At 38.0% G+C, this 16,221-nt stretch overlaps 1 protein-coding gene and 1 long non-coding RNA gene across 7 annotated transcripts in view; one reads left to right on the top strand and one right to left on the bottom strand.

Moving 5' to 3' along the window:
- Positions 1-16,221, bottom strand: part of MLIP (muscular LMNA interacting protein) — a 115,751-nt gene that overhangs the window by 4,185 nt on the left and 95,345 nt on the right. For 3 of the 5 annotated variants that reach the window (XM_075086984.1, XM_075086986.1, XM_075086989.1), the window contains one exon: positions 6,231-6,287. The exons of 1 other annotated variant lie outside the window; for it this stretch is intronic. In XM_075086984.1, the coding sequence (XP_074943085.1) occupies positions 6,231-6,287 (57 nt within the window). The remainder of the gene's footprint in view (positions 1-6,230; positions 6,288-16,221) is intronic. One more of the 5 variants, XM_075086987.1, reaches the window with a different exon arrangement.
- LOC142054429 (uncharacterized) lies at positions 1,095-15,551 on the top strand. Of its 2 annotated transcripts, XR_012659520.1 has the most exons (4): positions 1,095-1,157; positions 2,280-2,331; positions 9,105-9,162; positions 15,473-15,551. It is a non-coding gene; the product is annotated as an uncharacterized LOC142054429 (long non-coding RNA). The 2 variants fall into 2 exon arrangements; XR_012659519.1 differs by lacking the exon at positions 1,095-1,157 and having other exon boundaries at positions 2,243-2,331.

Here is a 16,221-nt window from a genome sequence, read left to right as displayed (position 1 = left end):
ATATGCCCTTTCATGTCAGTAGGGTATAACTGAAGCTTTTTACTTAAATCAAGGAGATATTGTTGAAGTTGACAAAAAGTATTGCCCAAATACCTGTTGCAAGCATAAATTCCCTGTTGTGCATATAAAGTATTGAAAATTATAAAGTTTAAAGTATTGTTAAAGTATAAAGTAAATAGGCAGTATGCCTACTGATATTTAAAGGTTTTATTTGAGAATTTACAAATATGCATTTTTTTTACCTACTTTTCTATTTATAAATATCAGAAGACTGCAGTTTACTGTTCCCTTTTAGTGACCCCGTTCATTTAGGAGGTTAAAGAATTTGTCACAGCTAACACTTGAAATTCTTATTCCTTTAGTAAAAACAGTTGTTATTCCTACTGTTATTGCTCATTTTCAGGGTCATTAACTTTCCAGTTAAATGAACTGTTACGATGATACAGAGAGAGCCTACTGCTGCAGTCCTTGGCTTGGTCAAAATAAACTATGCGTGGTAAGACTATCACTTCAGAGAGGTACTGTTCATTTCATTCCAAAATGTTTTGGAAGATTACAGGTCAAGTCAGAACAGTTCTCATTTTGGAGGTAAGTGACATCAAGGATGTTCTAATTTGCGTCATCCTAGAGTTTTTCTTTTATGTACTGCTGTTGCTTTTTGCCTTATTTGCTGCCTTAATGTCTATGCTAAGTCTTAGTCTATGCAATATTCTCTACAAATTGCCTAATGCCCCCTAGTTCATTAGATAATTCATAAACTTTGCAAATCAGAGGTGCAGCAAAGACCACTGTGACCCTGCATCCCAGGTGTGGGAAGAGAAGGGATACTGACTGTGTCACAGTGTAACACCCGCATGTTTGTGGCTCCAAGGAAAGAACAAGGAGCGACACAGCCTTTTGTCCCAATATGTCTGTGTGCAGGGAATGACCTGTACCAGCACCAGATGGAAGAACAGGTGCTTGAACAAAGGAATTGACATTTGAGAGGGGCAGCTGCTGGTACAGTTCCCTCTAGTTTCATCTGTTATCTACCATACCCTTGTTCTTGCTTTGACAGGGATCTTCTTTACCAGTTGGAAAGGTATTGAATAGTACGTGAGACCTGGATCATTACAGAATACCTAACGACCACCAGCAGCCTCCCCCAGGCTGTCATGGTAAGCTGGAGGAGAGGGCAGCCTGTACCCTGCCCTCGTACCGTCCCACCAGAGGTAGGGAAGCTCAAGCCTCAACTATGGGCACAGCCCACGCTTATCCAGCCCCACTTCATAGTGATCATGATGTCAAGCAACTTTATTGGGGGATTTTGTAAGCTCAGGTATTTTTTTTTAAAACCCAGGGTACAATGCCAGTATTTTTAACTGGAAGAACATTACTCTACTCTGATACTGCCATTTGGGTTGGAGCTTTGGTCTAACATAAAACCTTACATAAATTCTTCGGTACATGGACTTTTTCATAAAATGGGTTTATTTTCTTATATGTAGAATCTATCAATGATTAATACTAATGTTGACTTCTGACCAGGAACACTCCTTAAGTAAATAAAGATTAAGAGCAATGTATAACAGAACTTTGGACCTTATTGACATTGTCATAGAATTTAAAATTTCAGGAACTTTTTCTATTAAAGTTGTTTAAAGTGGAGCAGCAAGGCAGATTAATTGTTTCCCCTAGTAAAAAAAAAAAAAAAGCTTCTTGTATTAAAATTCTCAGAAATTTGCAGTGAAATCCTGAAGTCCATGGAACTGGCTTTTTCTCATGAGGTCTTTTTATGAGTGTTAACCTTACAGATGCTATTACTATCTCAAATAATTATTGCAGGTCTTTCAGGAATAACAAATAAGATAAGAATAACAGCTGCAGCAAAAGATTATATGAATTTAAAGTAATTGTATAATAGACTTGGGATTTTGCAAGTCTTATATGAATAAGGGTAATGAGTACATACTTTTAGCACCTGCATGCAATGTCTTTTTGTGACATATGCCCCATGTTCTTTCTAAATATTCTGACTAAGTGCAATTCTGAGAATGATTATAACGTCATTCACACATCATAACCCGGGAAAACACTGGGTTTACTTTAAAGGAAGACAGTAAGTATTGGAAATTACTGGTATGTCTTGTGGTTAGGTTCTACAGGAGTATCCTTCATATCGTCTCCAACTGAAAAGCACTGGTTATAGAGAGAGATTTCACAAGGAGGAGAATGCCCCTTATTTGTTTTCCTGCTTTCACAGGGAAGTGACAGATCTGATTTGTTTCATGCTGTTACAGAATGAAGCTAAAGCTGCATGAAGAATAGGATGCTGTTCTTCTGAATACAAAGGTAATTCCTTTTTCTCCCTTCCCGAATAAATACTTCAATTTTAGGAAACCAATACAAAATTACTGAGTAGAAACTAGCAACACCTTTCCTTCTTCCCCTCTCTCACTCCTTCCTAAAGTTCAAGGCAGTGCTTATGTTTCCCAGAGCATCTGTGCACCCATTCTTTTTTGGAATTGCATAAATCACAATAACTTTCTCTCACTGTTTTTTTAGCTCTGAGGGAAGGACATTGCAGGAGAGGAAGTTAAGTACGAACCTGTATGTAATTTTAGACAAAAAGCATTTTGGTGAGGGCAGAGACTATAGGACAGAGATCTAAGGTTCTTATTACAGCAGCAACAGTAATGTTGGACTTGTAACTTGACAGAACTTTTCCTAATCAGTTCAGCATCCAAACAGGACTTCACTGATAATAAAGGACATTTTAAATTATGTTGAGACTTGTGGTTTGTGTAAATTCAGCACAAACAGTTCCTAGAGTTAAGATAGGTTCCTAAATAAGAAGAAACAATACAGGTGCCTGAAAGATGTGATTTTAAAAATCATCGACCAAGGCCTACCTTGTTTTCTTCACAGCACTGAAAAGGGAAAGCAGCATAACGCATCATTTTGAAGAACCAACCACATAAAAGAGAAAATGGTTAAAATTTGGTGGTTCTTCAGAGACAGCTCAACAACAACATATCTCAAAGAAGCCACCACCCTCAGGGCAGCTATGAATAGTACCCCAAATATTTTGATCAGCTCCTGGCTCTGTGTTGTTCTCCCGTCTGCTGCCAAGATAATATAAATGTTGATCTCCTTCCTAGTATCAGTGCTGTATACTTCTGTCTCCAACAATAGATCTCAAGGGAAACAGATGCCTTTGTTCAGTCCTTCCTGACTGAGAATGAGCAGAGGTGTTCATCTCTAGGTGTATTCTCTGCCACCCCTTAAACATGGAAGGACGTTGCTCAGTCTTAGTATGGTCAGCTACTCCTGCTAAAAATGAGATTAAAGATTGGGGGGGAAAATTACATAACATGCCCTGTACAAGTATTTTGAAAAGTTCATTGTAGAAGTCTTCCTTTGATTTGTAATAGACAGAACAGAAAACGCATCATCTCTTGATGTTATTTCCTGACCAGCTTGTGGTGAGTCTGACACAGTTCTTCCTGCTGTGTCTACATGTGGACCGGAGTCCACCTGTATAGTCATAGTGAGTTATGTGACAGGCACCAAGGAACCAGCACAAATACTCAGCTTGCTCAGCTGTACTAAATGGTATCTGACACTTTCTTTTTTTATTTTAAAGCTAACTATTTGCCTCCAGCTAATATAAGATATTAATCTAAGAAATACAAAGAATACTGATAACAGCCCAGATAAATCCTCTTTTCAATTGTCTTTGCTCTTTGTAAATTCAACTACAACTTTATCTTTATTCTACAGGTCATAGTACAAATGTTCCAACTGTTGGAGTACATTTAATCTTTTCAATAAATTGGTTGATAGAAATTATGTTCAAAATGTTTGTTTAAAAAGAAGAGAACTTTTGGAAGACAGTGCTATATCTTTTATCTGCCTTGGAACAGACCAATTTGGCCTCTAACCAAAGGAATTTTGTACTTTTGTTGTCATTGTCATCAATTTGGAACTTGCTACCACCTCGTGTTTTCAAGGATATCTCATTCATGGTAGCCTGACTTTATTGTCAGTATGAGATGCTTCACTTTCCGCACTAATCTTGATAATGTATCAGTTAACTTATGTGTCTTGTTTCTTAAAAGAGTTCTCTCTGAAAAGATCTCTCTTTCCATTAGAACTGCAAAGCTCTCCCTCAACATGTAAATTGTAAAGAAAAAGGATGACAGATGGGGATCTAGACGCTTACTTTCCCCTATCTTATTTTGAAATACAGGAAAATCAGCTGCATCATCAGAGGCTGCATATATATACACAGACATGCCTAAATATATGGATATATACACAATTATGCATATACACACGTACATATATGTGTATATATATTTACATTTTAGAGTGCCTGATGCAGTGCAAATCTGTTTCATCTCAACAACAAATTTATCCTCAGAATTATTCAACCCCTCTCACCACCCTCTAGTGAAATACCTTTATTTCAATAATATTTCAGAAACTTTACAGATGAGGTGGAAAAAAACCAACCTATCTGAGAACCTCAGCAAGGTATTTGTTGTCTAACTTCATTTTGTGAAGGTATCCTGGGGCTTCCTTTGGGTAGATTCACAGCAGAAACCATAATAACTGCTTTCTAGAGAACCAAGAAGTAGCTCCTGGGAGGCAGAGGAAAGGGAGTTGATGGTGTAGAAACAAGCAGAAAGGTCAAAGGAAAGGAAAAAGAGAGGAGGCTGGAAGACTGTGATGAAGATTCAAATAAAAGAGGTAGGAAGTAGCTGTAAGTCCCTGGCCCCGTGCACAGAGAGGCCAGGGATGCGTATAAGAATAAGAGGCTATGTTCATCTCTCATATACTCCTGGTGCAAAACAGCAGTCCGTTGATCCACCCAAGTAGTAAGACATCTACCTTTCCCAAGTAGTAAGACATCTACCTTTATTTTTTCTTTCTTTTACTTTTTTTAGAGCTTTTTATTTTTCAAGACAAACTGTAAGGATATATGGCCAGGCTTTGTCAACAAACTCAGAATTCAGGCAAAGCAAGTCCTCCGCTTCCAATATGTAAAGGGCTTGACCTCAAAACTCCCTCAATACTTTTCAAAACAAGGAGAAAGTTACTCATTTGGTAGCAATTATTGGCAAACATCACTTTCATTTACTTAAATGCTCATTTTGCTGCTTTTAGCAAGACTAGAATCTATTTTTAAAACAATAAAACAAAAATAAACTGTGTTACAAAAATGTCATTATCATTCCTATCTATATTGTTAAACTCATCAAAAAAACTTATGAAATACTTATGAGCATGCACCTGGCAACCAAAGGAGGTCTCGGTAGTAAAATTCATTCCTGTGTCATAAATATACTCATACTGCTATTATTGGTATTAAGTTCACCTTATGTGAATTTCTAAAGTAATGTTGAAAATGCCCTTTAATTAAAGATGTGCTATTACATTCCAAAGCCTGCAGTAAAGAATATGATAGTTAATTAAATTACATATGTTTATTTCAACATTGAGGCTATAATTCAGCTTCATGTTCATGACCTTGTGGGAAAAAAAGACTTGCCTGTGCCAGCAGAACCTTTTTAATTTTTATATGCTCTATCTCAAGAGAAAATTAATCATATATAGCAGATCGCTCCACCTCTCACTGAGTGAATTATCTAGGGTGGCAACCACTATGGTCCTAGTGTTTAGATATGTAAAAGTAGTAGGGAATTGGCCACTGAATTTAGACTTCAAGAAGATTTGTGTCCTTCTTCAAAGTCATATAAAGCTGGCGCTGAATTTTGATACTGGGCAAATTTGCACTACGTGTTGTCTTATGTTTTCTTGATAGTCCTTTATGAAATTCTCAATAACTAATCATCCTAAGTGCTTCTGGCAGTTGCTGTATCTGCTATTTAAAACAGAAGCTATACCAGTGACTGCAAATTGTGGAATGTATGATTTAAATGGGGCTAACTCCATAGTTTAACAAATCCCGCTTGCTAACATCCCAACAGCACATATCAGGAACCTGAAGTGTAAGGGTTAGTGTTACTCCAAATTGACATAAGCAACACGGTTTGCAAAACAACTCCGGGTTATTTTTTGTCATTAATCATTAAGAACAATTAATGTTTATCTAGTCCATGTACTAGACAAAAGAAGATTTGGGAACTCAGCACATCTTTCCTCATCAACTCTACACAAGCTACATAAATAAAAGATAAAGCTAGCATGCAAATGCTTAAACCCATTAAATGTCAACTGATTACCTCTTTAGAGCTGAGTGTTTCATTCTCTGGAATAGGCACTATGGGGTGACTGGGCTGCTGAGCCAAGACGTCACAGGTTGGAGAGAGCATGGGGTTAAAAACAGGAAAAGGAATCCATTATTAGTTCAATTTCTGTATAAAATATCACTAAAGGTTAATAATGAAAGCAAATACCCTCAGTCATGCAAAGGGTAGCAAGGCAATGAGATCCCATTTGTGTTCAACAGGCTCCCTGTTGAGCGGGCTCTCTCTTACTACTCCTTGTCTGTATGAAAATCTATTTCAAGGTATGGTCTGTTTTCTGTTATATCATATTCCTATAAATAAAAAGGTGGGGAAGGGATAAATCAATTCCAGTTTGAAACAGGCATCTCAAGTAAAAAATCACAGCAAGGGCACCTGCCTTATAATACATTTAGTATAAGGTAACGCACATAAAGTCACCTAAGGTTGTAGCTGTATTTCTGTCATTTTTAATATCTGTCTTCTTAAATGTCCTCCAAAAGAGCTCTCCTTAATCTTAAATTTCATAGACATAAATCATATAAACATTTAAGTAAAAAATGCTGTATAACATTAATTATTATGTGCAGAAAGGAGTTTTAGATCTCAGTAATTTTCCAGTGTTTTTGGTATTATATGATATGCATCTGAGTAACGAAGTTTGATGGATGTGACTCAAGTGAATAATCATACCCATTTCAATAAGATTTTAATTAGAATACAGGTAGGCAGATAAGCTGAAGCTTATAATGGCAATGTTAAGATCCGAAGCTTGTGAGATTTTCCTATACAGCGACCCAGCGACATCTTTACAGCAAAGGCTGCTTAAAATGTTGTGGTTTGGGTATTTTTGGGTTGTACAAAAACAATGTTGGAAGAAGCCTGCTATTTTCAGTGCATCATCAAAGGCATTACTTTGTTTTGGTATTTAGATCAAATAGTAAATTAGCAAATAATGTGTTGCTTAAAAAAATATTCCTCTTGCCCTAAGAAAATTAATTTTGAAACTGTGCTTTTCGAGAAGCAAAACTGATCTGCTAAGTTGGGCCTATAAAAAGAGAAGGATTCTGAAGTGGAATATACTCTAATTTTCTGTAATTACATTATAGACCTGCTATATATTATGCTCTGCTGTTGTAAATTTACCCTGACTCATTTTCAGGGAAGCAGGTATCAATTTTAACAACAGCAGCAGCAGTTACTGAAGCTTTGAATCATTTAATATTTTGGGGTTTTCCCCAAAAAAGTGGAAAGGCAAGTGAATAACTTTACTCCGTAAGTTTATTTAATTTATTTATTCAGTAAACTTAGATAAGGGAATAATTTTAGGCAAGGAAAGTATAAGGAAGGGGTACGGAACCTAGATCATCTCAGCAGCAACATGCCTCCCTCTGCCACACACCTGGCTCCTGATTTCTGCCATCACAGATGCCAAGGCAGCCCCTAGACCTTACACCACCCTGGTGGTGCAGCACAGCTCTTTGCAAAGATGCAGGAGGTGTTTACAGCCTACATAGGAGACAGAAGTCCTGTTTCCAAACCCAGGATCCTGCAGCTACTGAGGGTAGACAATCTTGGTGATACACAGCTAAAAAGTTCCAGCAACACCTGTAGTATCTTGGCAAGCTTATTTCATTGAAATAAACCCTGGAGCTGAGTTACCCATTGCCTCACCAGAATATGGCATCTCTGTATTCCAGGTGAAATAAGAAATGTCAATCACAAAGAGTAGAGGGAAAGTATTGATAATTTTCTGTTTACTTTCTGATGTGTGACTAAGCTCTCTGAGAAGTATTGTCCACTACTTGCAAGAAAGAAAAGCTCCCTGGTCAGGTAGTGATCCAAGAATGCAACAGCTCTTTTTCTCAAATTGCACAAAGAGCCAAACAATGAAAAATGCACTTTTATTGTGTTATCTTATCCTGGCCTTTCTTGCTGGTATTCATTGCCTACCATGTTAGCTTGAAATGCCTCTCTGAGTCATGATTCTGCCTTACCTTGTTCCTTGAGTATAATGTCTCAAGTCCCTCCTTAAACCAGACAAAAGTAATGATCTTTTTTTGTCCAAGAAATATATTTGGCTCCTTTGTTTTGATAGCATCCTCTTTTCAAACTGAAGAGCCAACATGTATAACAGTCTCCATAGACAGGAAAGATTATCTGTATTTTGTGGACAGACACTCTTAACATTGATTATTTTGGAGAGGTTTAATTGAAAGAAGATGAGTGAGAGGCAAACAAAGACTTCACTTATTAATAACGACAGAAAAAAGTTAATACAGGCTTAAGACTTGGAGAAAAACTGAACAATATAGAGTTCTCTCTGTTTTCACATGGCTTCTCTGACATAAAACCCCCTGAAGTTATCATAGAAGAGTCTATACATTCTACTAGCCAGGTGTCTGGAGACCTGATTTTGGCATGACATGGGGTCTAGTCTTGAGAAAGTCACATATGGCTACATTTATTAAGAACTTTAAGTAGTACTTCAGTGAATATGGAGCACATAAGCCAAGTGCTGCATTTTTTCTGCTGAAATAATGCTCAGTCTTGTAGATCCCTGAAAAGAGGGAATTGTACAGCTCTGCCTCTGTCAGCTGCAAAGGAGCTCAGTGCTTTGGCCTGGGTGACTTCATCCTAATGAACTGGAGGCCCATTGCCTGTTATTTCCATCAAGTGTCAATGTAATCTGAAATATGTCAGTCTTGCCCTGGAAGAGGTCCTCTTAGACCTGTCCTCTCAGAGGCTACAGAGCCACTTTTTCCTCCCTGATTTTTCCTTACAAATATAATTTTTATGTTCTTGAATGCACGCTACACCAGTCCCACAGGCAGGAGGGAACTTACTGTCCAGTGCACTTGCTTTCTGCAGCTCCATGGGTAAAGACTAGACTCTTGGAAGACAGAAGTTTGAACCTCTGCATGGTGAGGTAAGCACTGTAATCAGGTATCTCACTGCCTGGGCAAGTACTAAAGAGGGCCATTGGCATCTCCATGTTGTCTGCATGGTGTTCATCCCAGGGTGTTCAGAGGACACTTAACAGGACAGATAGACTACCTGATTAAACTTGGCCTTGTACCTGAATCATAGTACAATTTACAGCCCTAAGCACAGGGGAAAGATCCTCACAGGGTATGATCATCTCTCTGCCGAGGTGAGCTATCAACATCAGACTACCAGTCAGTCAATTTAAAAGTACCAGAATGCAAAGCAGGCAGAATGAGGTGGGATTAACCCTTCCTAACTAGACCTTGCGTGACTATCATGCCTCAGAGACATACAGGAATGTGCCCATGTCTACAAGATCTGAAGCATGAATGCAATTTGGACTATGTACTTTTTACGGGTGTGTTGTCTTAGCGAGACCTCATCAAGCTCTGTCACTGGCAGTCTCTCATCTGCAGGTCAAAGCAGCTGGCAAGAAGCCCTATTTTCTTCTACAAATGTAAAAGGATTGTATCTGCTGATGTTGGACAATGACAGTATTGCTTTTCTAATTTCTATTGTTGTTTCCTTTGCCAGTTACATAATTCTGCATTACTCTCACAAGGTTAATTAATAATTCTTCACTTTTCTGTTTTCTGTTAATGTGGCATTTTCTTTATTTTTTCAAAGAACAAACTAGACAAATCCGCATTTGTGGCTGCAAAAATTGTACTGAGGAGAGCAGAATACCCTGACAATATATAAGTATTTGCAGCATGTAAGTTCAAAGGGAAATTATATGCCTGGCCAAAATAACCTCTTACAGATACAGCCAGGCCTTAGAAAAGAGGTGGTTATATAACATCTTAGTTAGACCTTTGTTCATTTAGCTCTGTAGAGTAATCAGCAAGACATATTTGCCTTTGAAAGGTCAGTTTATTGTGCTGTGAATCACAGCTGCCTCTGAACTAATATAAAGCTTTCTGAGGTGTTCCCAATGTAAGACCTTTTTCATAAATCTAAGTCACTCTCTAGAGGGTCTGCAACCTTTGCTAATTGAGACACAGGTTTAAAACTCTATGGAACAAGTGAGAGATAATGTACATAAGAAATAAGGACGTTTCAGCTATAGTAACCAGAGAACATTCATGTCTACACTCTCCTTTCAAACTACTCCTTTAAGTCTTTAATCCACTTTGAAAATAAATTAAGCACTCTACACTCTTATGAAACATAGTCATTCCTTCACAGTAGGAAAAAATACTAATTTCTCAAAGACTAAGCATGTTTATTTATACATGTATAACAAGCAAACTTTTTTTATAAAGCAATCGTATAGATAACCAATTTTCCTGAGTACGAGAACATGAAACCTCCGGTAGCAACAAATGGTAAAACACCCACAGCAGCACAGCAATGGCTACCTTCAACTAAGGGTTGAGAAAATATATAACGTAAAGTGACAATTTATAATTATGATATCTATAGTCTCTCTGAAATGACACAGTAGAAAATCTATCTCAAAGATTTAGTCAGTTAAGCATCCAGTTCTTTTGCAACTTTTACCTCTCTATAAAAGGAAAAGTAAAGCAGAAATGGTGCTCACAACAAAGATTTATAATGCGCCTTCAGCCACGTATGCAACAGAACATCCCGACTGACTCGCAAAACATTATTATGCACTCCTGTACCTGTACTTTTTCAACTTGAAGATTTTGAAACACTCTCCAGATACTGATAAGTACCTGCACGAGGGACAACTCACACGCGGACGTGGTTCCCTGACAGGTTCTCATAGGACACATCCCTGGAGGGCACAAGAGTGGGGTGAGACTGAAAGATTTGTGTCTGAATACCAGAGGCTGAAGGAGTTACAGGGCATAGCAGCAGGGATTCCTTATCTCTAAGTGGAGCTGGAGGGAGATGCACGCAAGCACAGCAATGCATCGATCTTCCTTGGGCTGCCTTTTCCCAGGCCAAGTTCAGCTTCTCATACAGGGCTAGTCTACTTGGCTGTGGATTTCCTGACAAAATGATTTTTCAGTGAAAAATACTAGCAACAGAAAAATTAATTTTCCTGCAAAACATTGTGATTTCTCTTGCAAACTGTCACTAGTCATTTAGAAAATTAAAATTAATAAATCCCATCCGTAACTGGAATATTTTATTTTCTGACCTGGATGTTTCATTCTGGATCACTTCCATAAAATATTAAAATGTATTTCACTCTCAGTGCATTTTGTAGCAATCATGATAAGAGCCTCTATTTTCTGCTGTGGGCTAATCAAGCTCTGCAGTGCCTCACTGGGCTAATTTCACTATGGGTGATTATGGGAGCTGGTGGCCAGCAAGGGCACCAGGCCCGTAACGAAGACTTGAGGCATGAGAACCACAATGTACATACCCACAGAGTAAGGCAGCAGAAGAGACAAACATCTTCTAATCACATGGATTAGAACTATCTAATGTTCTAAATGTATTTAAATGTTTTCATATTTTCATCTGTACTGGAAAGAAAATTTCAGAATTTCCAAAAACCCGTGTGTTTGAAATTTCCCTCAGTATATTGACTGTGAACTATTTAGGGACTTGCAAAATTGAGTCATTGCTTAGGAAAGACATTTCCCTGCCCCAGGAAGGGGCTCATTGCTCATTGACCAATAACAGCCAAAGAACTTTAACTGCTTTCCAGGTGAGCGCGTGAAATGAAATGGATTTAACTTTCAGAGCTGATCTTCCCCCCACATATTTTCTTCCCAGATTAGAAGCAAAACTGAATGATCCCTGTTTTCTGAGTAAGCTTCTCATGCAACAGAGATCTTTGACCTTAGTTACTTTAAAACCAAACCATAAATTTTGACTGAATTTTCAAGAGTATACGTGTGTAACTGTCACCTACTATATTAAAATTTGTATTAAGATAATATTTTGCCTATCATATAACTACTAAAATGATATCCACTCTTTAATTAAGAGAAAGCTAGTACTGTAATTTACAGTTTATTATATATGACCTCTTCATCAAAGTTCAGAACACTTTGCCAAAAAGAAAAAAAAAACACTAATGCCTTGAAGTTCATAACATCTCTGTAACATAGCTAATTCAAGCTCTAAGTACATACTTGGAATTTCACCAGAACTAATTACATTTTATATATTTTTCTAACATACCTGAAAGTGGAGTTAATTAAGATCATATTTCAGAGTACTCATTATATCAATACCTGCAATAAAAGTTAACTGAATTCTAATTTTGCCAATTTGTCCTTTAAAATGTAGAGTTTCCAAAGGTTCATCAGCTCACTGTTTACTTTCCCTTGATACCTCGGAAGAGTTTTTAACAATTTAAAAAAGCAGCAGGAAACTGCCTAGAAACTTCTGTGTTCAGTGAGCTCTAAGATACGAATTTCTCTATAACTCTGGGTGTTTTGGGATAGTTTCCATTAATTATGAATTTTTTTCCTTCAGACTCTGTTTCCTCACTGTCATCAATAAAAAGCATACAGGTATCATTTTTGTTTCTCATACAGGTTATACACCCACAAAATCTTGTGTGATATTTTTTCACTCAATACTATATTTCTGCTTTTGCTGTTAACAACCTTTAGCTCTGAGTGGCTTCTGTTCTTTGTAATTTTGCCTTTTGTTTTCATTACTATATTACAAGCAAAGACACGTCCCTAGGTTGCAGTTCCCATTTGCCAAATCATTAATAGACATTATTTTTTTAACATTCCCATTTTCTATATTTTCAAATTCCCCTAGGAATGGAGTTGTAGCAAGTCTAAATCTAGCCATGGATCAGCAGTCTAGCATCAGAAGTAGCCACCAAGCTATGGCAAGCACACCCCCATCACCATGGGGCATGTCATAGAATCCCCTCCACAAACCAACAGAGACATCAAAAGCAGATACTAGGAGTGTTGTAGTATTTGGGCTGCTGTGTTGTTCTCAGATGTGTGTTCACATATTAATCTAAAGATAGCAAAGGCTAAGATAAAGACACCTCAGAAATGAGGGCTAGAATTTCTATTATATTTGATGATGTTTTATGAATTAAAAAAATGCCTGAAATTCATGGTACAGAAGACTAGATGTAATCACGCTACAAAGCCAGGCATAAGACTGAGCTCAAGTTTTATATTATGTAGAGACTTCCAAGAATGAAAACAAAGCATTTTAAAACACTTCTTTAGTGCTTGAGACTAGTTTAAGCTATCCCAGCAGAGACAGCCTGTATAAATGAGGAGGCAGAAAGCATCAGAAATGGCTGTAAGTATGTTCCAAGAGGAAACCTGGACACTTCTGGGCACAGCATTCCTTAGGAAACACATTTCAATTTCTAAGTATGGAAAGTGCCTGCTGGGGATTGATCTTACAACATTCAAGAAAACACCTTTTGTGTGCATGTTTTCTGAATGAACAGTACACCAAACAGTACACCTACCATCAACAGCTTCTCCTAGTGGAAAAAAGGCAGCAAGGATCTCAAAATTTCCTGACTACCCAGGCCAAAAGGAGTGACACAGTAAGCAATTCCTTTTTTTCCTTTGGAAGACCTGCCTCTGCAGGAGTGGGTAGCAGAGTTCTTTCCAGACAGTGCCAGACTTGAGACATCTCCATATTAAGTGCGTGCTGCTGTGTCTCCTCTTGAGCCTAAGCTACCCTCATGTTCTGTTGCTAATTTGATGGCTTTGAAGAAAGCAATTGATTACCAAGTTATGATCCTTCTAAAGTGATTTAGGAGAAATGTATTTCTTTAAAGATGAGCTGAGTAAGAACTCTAGAGGCATTTTCTGCAGGCATTATCAAGCCAATTCCAAAGTGATAGAAATGTCATCTAAGTATAATATGATTAAAATAGCTAAGTCCAAGAAATGCCATAAAAGAATATACAAAGGAGACCCAACAATATTAAGCACTAATATTTTCCCAACAAGGAGGTCCAGTTTATAGGAAAGCACTAATGAACTGGCTTGTTTGCCTCCAATTTCTTTTTCTACACTAAAGCAATTGTTCTGGATCACAGATAGTAGAAGGTTGATCAACCACAATACACCTACACAAGCACAGCATTTAAATATCAAAGTTCAAAAGAGAGAAAGAAACTCTCTTCTAGAAATAAAAGCGTCTGGGATGATGTCTGGGAGAAAAGTGCTTTTCCATGGCAACCTTGAAAGGCTGCCGTGTTCACAGAATGTCAATTCCCACTATGGTACTATTAATCAAATACAAACTCCGATGAGTAGGAGATTGGATGGTGAGGTAAACACCACTGATTTCATTTAAAAAATAATAAAGATTCCTTTTAAATATTCTGCTTACCTATTCACCTGCAGACCTGCAAATGATTATGGAAGGTTGATACTTCCAGCAAGACAACATTTAGTGGTTTCAAGAAAACTCCATTTAGGTCCAAGAAAAAAATTGAATTGGCTTGAGCCCAAAGTTAGACATTAAAGAAAACTTATTCTCTGGCCCTTTATTCTTATAAGTAATGTCTGATCAGGTACAGAAATGGTAATTTTTTAATATTTCTCATAACTCTTGCAAAAAGCCAGTTCCCTTCAATCCATTTTCAAGGCTGGGTTGCTAAATATTTAACTGACAGGGAGATTTACAGAGGGATGCACATGAATCATGTGCTCAGCCCTTGCTGACAGAAAGAAAAGGCAGTTTGAAAGTCAGTAGGGACTGAGGCAGTCCCCGGCTGAGGGAGCTACACCCACTCATACCCTGCCTCCTCACTTGGGCAGGTCATTCCTTTCTCTTCCAAAGTGACAGCAAGTCTCCCAAAATCTAATGCTCTATGCCATGATAGATATTTACATTGATCTTGCCTCCATATGAATCACACAATCATAGAACAGCCCATGTTGGAAAGGTCCAAACTTTTGTGGGAAAGGGAGCCTAGATAAGATTATTTAGCACCCTGTCCAAACACATCTTGAAAACCTCCAGTGATGAGGACTCCACCATGCCCCTGGGGAGGTTGTTCCAGTGATTTATTGTTCTCACTGTAAAAAAATTCTTTCATATTGCAAGATGAAACCTCTCCCAGTGCAAGTTGTACCCATTGTCCCTTGTCTTCTCCATGTGGGTCCTTGTGAAGAAAAAGCCTGCAACCTCTTTGTAGCCACCCTTTAAGTACTGGAATACTGTGATGAGGTTCCCCTGAGGCTTCTCTTCTCCAGGGAGAAAAGACCTAACTCCTTCAGTCTTTCCTCACAGGGTAGGTTCTCCAGCCCTTTGATCATCTTTGTGGCCTTTCTTTTGGCTCTCTCTAGTCTGTCCACATCTTTTTTGAATTGCAGGGACCAGAACTGGACACAGTACTCCAAGGGCACAGCTGTGCTCTTCCACCCTGCGCAGTCCTCCGTTAAAGGCTGGAGAGATTACCAGGAGAAGCAAGCTTTGGAGTTAACCACAGAGCTAAATGTTGCCTCAGACTCACCATCACTGCAATAGCTGTATTCAAGTCCAACTTCCTGAGATGTTTTATTCCAATCAAAAAGAAAAGGAACTTATGTTATAATAAAAAGTTCAGCTCGTATAATTATTCTAGACCAAGGAGTGTAATAAGAGTAGCAACTCCATTCACTGGCACATCTTGTCTGTTTTCAATAGTGTATTTACAACGTATTTTAAATGACTCTAAGAATTTATGGAAGCGTGTTTTGCCCTCTAGTGGAAGGTGAAGCAAAATACAACATATAGTTAGAAACGCAACATACATATAGATTGACCATGTGGACACTGACCATGTGTTTACTGGATGGCTGGAGAGACAGCGAACAAGTCACGGTGCATATTATTTCTTATCCCAAGGGATGAGGAGTGGAGAGGGGGAACTCCAGGGAATTTACAAAGATGACCGTCCAGGTTTAGTAGAGAATAGAAGGAAATTCCCATGATGTCACAATGTTGTTTATGGAAGAGGTCTAACAGTTTGAAATTTCAACACCAGATACTGTGTCTACTGTACTGAGTTTTCTGTTACTTCGATTATTTATGACAATAAATTAAATATTAAAAAAAAAAAACCATGAACAGCTCAGATTGT

This window comes from Phalacrocorax aristotelis, chromosome 3 (assembly GCF_949628215.1).
Source record: "Phalacrocorax aristotelis chromosome 3, bGulAri2.1, whole genome shotgun sequence".
Classification (NCBI taxonomy): domain Eukaryota; kingdom Metazoa; phylum Chordata; class Aves; order Suliformes; family Phalacrocoracidae; genus Phalacrocorax; species Phalacrocorax aristotelis.
The sequence above is the reverse complement of the archived record's forward strand: the minus strand, read 5'-3'. Positions and strand labels throughout refer to the sequence as shown.